This window comes from Oryctolagus cuniculus, chromosome 21 (assembly GCF_051225735.1).
Source record: "Oryctolagus cuniculus isolate XC-2025 breed Fujian yellow rabbit chromosome 21, ASM5122573v1, whole genome shotgun sequence".
NCBI lineage: Eukaryota > Metazoa > Chordata > Mammalia > Lagomorpha > Leporidae > Oryctolagus > Oryctolagus cuniculus.
In genome coordinates this window covers 3,566,223-3,568,658 of record NC_142887.1, presented here as the reverse complement: position 1 = coordinate 3,568,658, position 2,436 = coordinate 3,566,223, and the positions used below count along the sequence as shown (strand labels likewise).

Here is a 2,436-nt window from a genome sequence, read left to right as displayed (position 1 = left end):
TCAAACAAAAAGAAACTGAATTTGTCAACACTCACCCAGCCTTACAAAAGCTGTCAGGTGTTATGAGTTGTGATTTACAGCAAAAAGCTTTTCTGTAGCCATAACATTCATGAGGTTATTCTCCTGTGTGAATTCTCTGATGGATTTTGAGTTGTGATTTATAGCTGAAGGCTTTTCCACAGTCATTACATTCATAAGGCTTCTCCCCTGTGTGAATTCTCTGATGCATTATGAGATGTGACTTCTTGCCAAATGTTTTCCCACAATCATTACATTCATAAGGTTTCTCCCCTGTGTGAATTCTCTGATGGATTATAAGTTGTGACTTATAGCTGAAGGGATTTCCACAGTCATTACATTTATAAGGCCTGTCCCCTGTATGAATTCTTTGATGGGTTATGAGTTGTGACTTAGAGCCAAATGCTTTTCCACAGTCATTACATTCATAAGGTTTCTGACCTGTATGAATTCTCTGATGCATTATGAGATGTGACTTCTGGCCAAAGGCTTTCCCACAATTTTGGCATTCATAAGGTCTCTCCCCTGTGTGAATTCTCTGATGGATTAAAAGTTGTGACCTATAGCAAAAGGCTTTTCCACAGTCATTACATTCATAAGGTCTCTGCTTTGTGTGAATTCTCTGGTGAATTTTGAGTCATGACTTATAGCTGAAGGCTTTTCCACAGTCATTACATTGATAAGGTTTCTCCCCTGTGTGAATTCTCTGATGTCTTCTGAGGTCTGACATTTGGACAAAGGCTTTTCTACAGTCTTTACATTCATAAGGTCTCTCCCCTGTCTGAATTTTCTGATGGAGTATGAGTTGCAACTTCCGTCCAAAGGCTTTTCCACAGTCATTGCACTCCTAAGGTTTCTCTCCTGTGTGAATTCTCTGATGGATTATGAGTTGTGACTTATAGCTGAAGGCTTTGCCACAGTTATTACATTCATAAGGTTTCTTTCCTGTGTGAATTCTCTGTTGCATCATGAAATGTGACTTCTTGCCAGAGGCTTTTCCATAGTCTTTACATTCATTAGGTTTGTCCTCTGTGTGAATTTCCTGATGTCTAATGACATCTAACTTCTGGTAGGTGGCTTTTCCACATTCATTACACGCATAGGAGTTTTCCTGTGTGGAACTACTGTGAATGATGGTATGGCAGGACTTAAACTTGAAGGATTTTCCACGAGGCTTACATGCATAGGGTTTTTTTCTGTATATGTTGTCTCTGATTTATTGCAAGATTTGATTTATAAATAAGAGGCTCCACATATCCCATATCTTCATAGAGTTCCTCTCCTGTGTTGATTTGTTGATGCTTACTGAGGTTAGTATTTTTATGAAGAGTCTTTTCTATTTGAGTTGTCTTTCCAACAGTGACAGTTGACTTATTACAGGAATCTCCCATATGGACCGTGCCAAATCTAAAGAATATCTTCTTCTTTTTGAAGTGTTTCCCTTGTGCACTATGTTCAAATGAAGGCTTCACAGTCTGAATCTTGTGATACTCACTAAGAGGCTCAGAGCACTGGGCAGAGTTCTCAGGTACCTTAGTGGCATCAAATTTCTCTCCAGCTTGCAGCTCATCATGCCCACAGTGGGGAAACACATTGTGACACACGTTGCATTCCTCAGGTTTCATTGATGAATAATTTCTTTTTTTGTTAATCAGCTTTGAAACATGACTTGAACTTAAATTAAGTCTTTTTATTGACATAACTCTTTTGGGAGTTGATGTCTTGTTATTTGTAATAACATTCTGCTTAAAAATGTTTTCTTGAATTTCCTGGTTGGTTCTAATAATGTCATCACTTTTCATGGCAACTGGAAGGTTCTGATTTAGGAATTCGCTCACCATCCATGGCTGTGCTCCTTGCTCCAACTTAAAGATCAAGTCGGGTTTGGTAATGCAGTGTCCCAAGAAGAGCAGGCTGCTGTAGGTCTCCAGCATCACATCCCTGTACAGGATTTTCTGAGCTTTGTTCATGTTCTGCCATTCCTCCCAGGTAAAGTAAACAGCCAGGTCTTCAAATGCCATCATCACCGTGGAATGTCCAGGGAGCACGTCCTCTTTCTTCCGGGCACATGAGGAGCAAAGCAGAGTGTGGGGCAGAGAAAGTCCCCAGCACGTGGGACCCACAGGCAGCAAATGAAGAGGCGCAGCAGCAGTGGGTGGGAGGCTCTGGGTGTGTCTCTTATTCCTATATTTCAAAAGTGCTTCACATTATTCATATTTAATGTATTATTTCATGTTTATTTACATCGTATTGGTCCTCTTTGCAATAATAGGCTAAAAGATTCACATCAGATACTGTGCATTCATAATTTCATACTACATTCAAATATTTCCATTAATGGGTTAAAAGGGTTTTTTTTAGATTTACCCATTTGAAAGGCAGAAAGAAAGAATGAGAGAAAAAGAAAGAGCATGCTCC

General features: G+C 39.6%; 1 protein-coding gene across 1 annotated transcript; it reads right to left on the bottom strand.

Moving 5' to 3' along the window:
* LOC138848408 (uncharacterized) lies at positions 1-1,952 on the bottom strand. The gene is given in 2 exon segments (XM_089323561.1): positions 1-1,171; positions 1,272-1,952. Coding segments are annotated over 2 exon segments (1,737 nt in total). The 3' UTR covers positions 1-115.
* Positions 1,953-2,436: the final 484 nt, after the last annotated feature.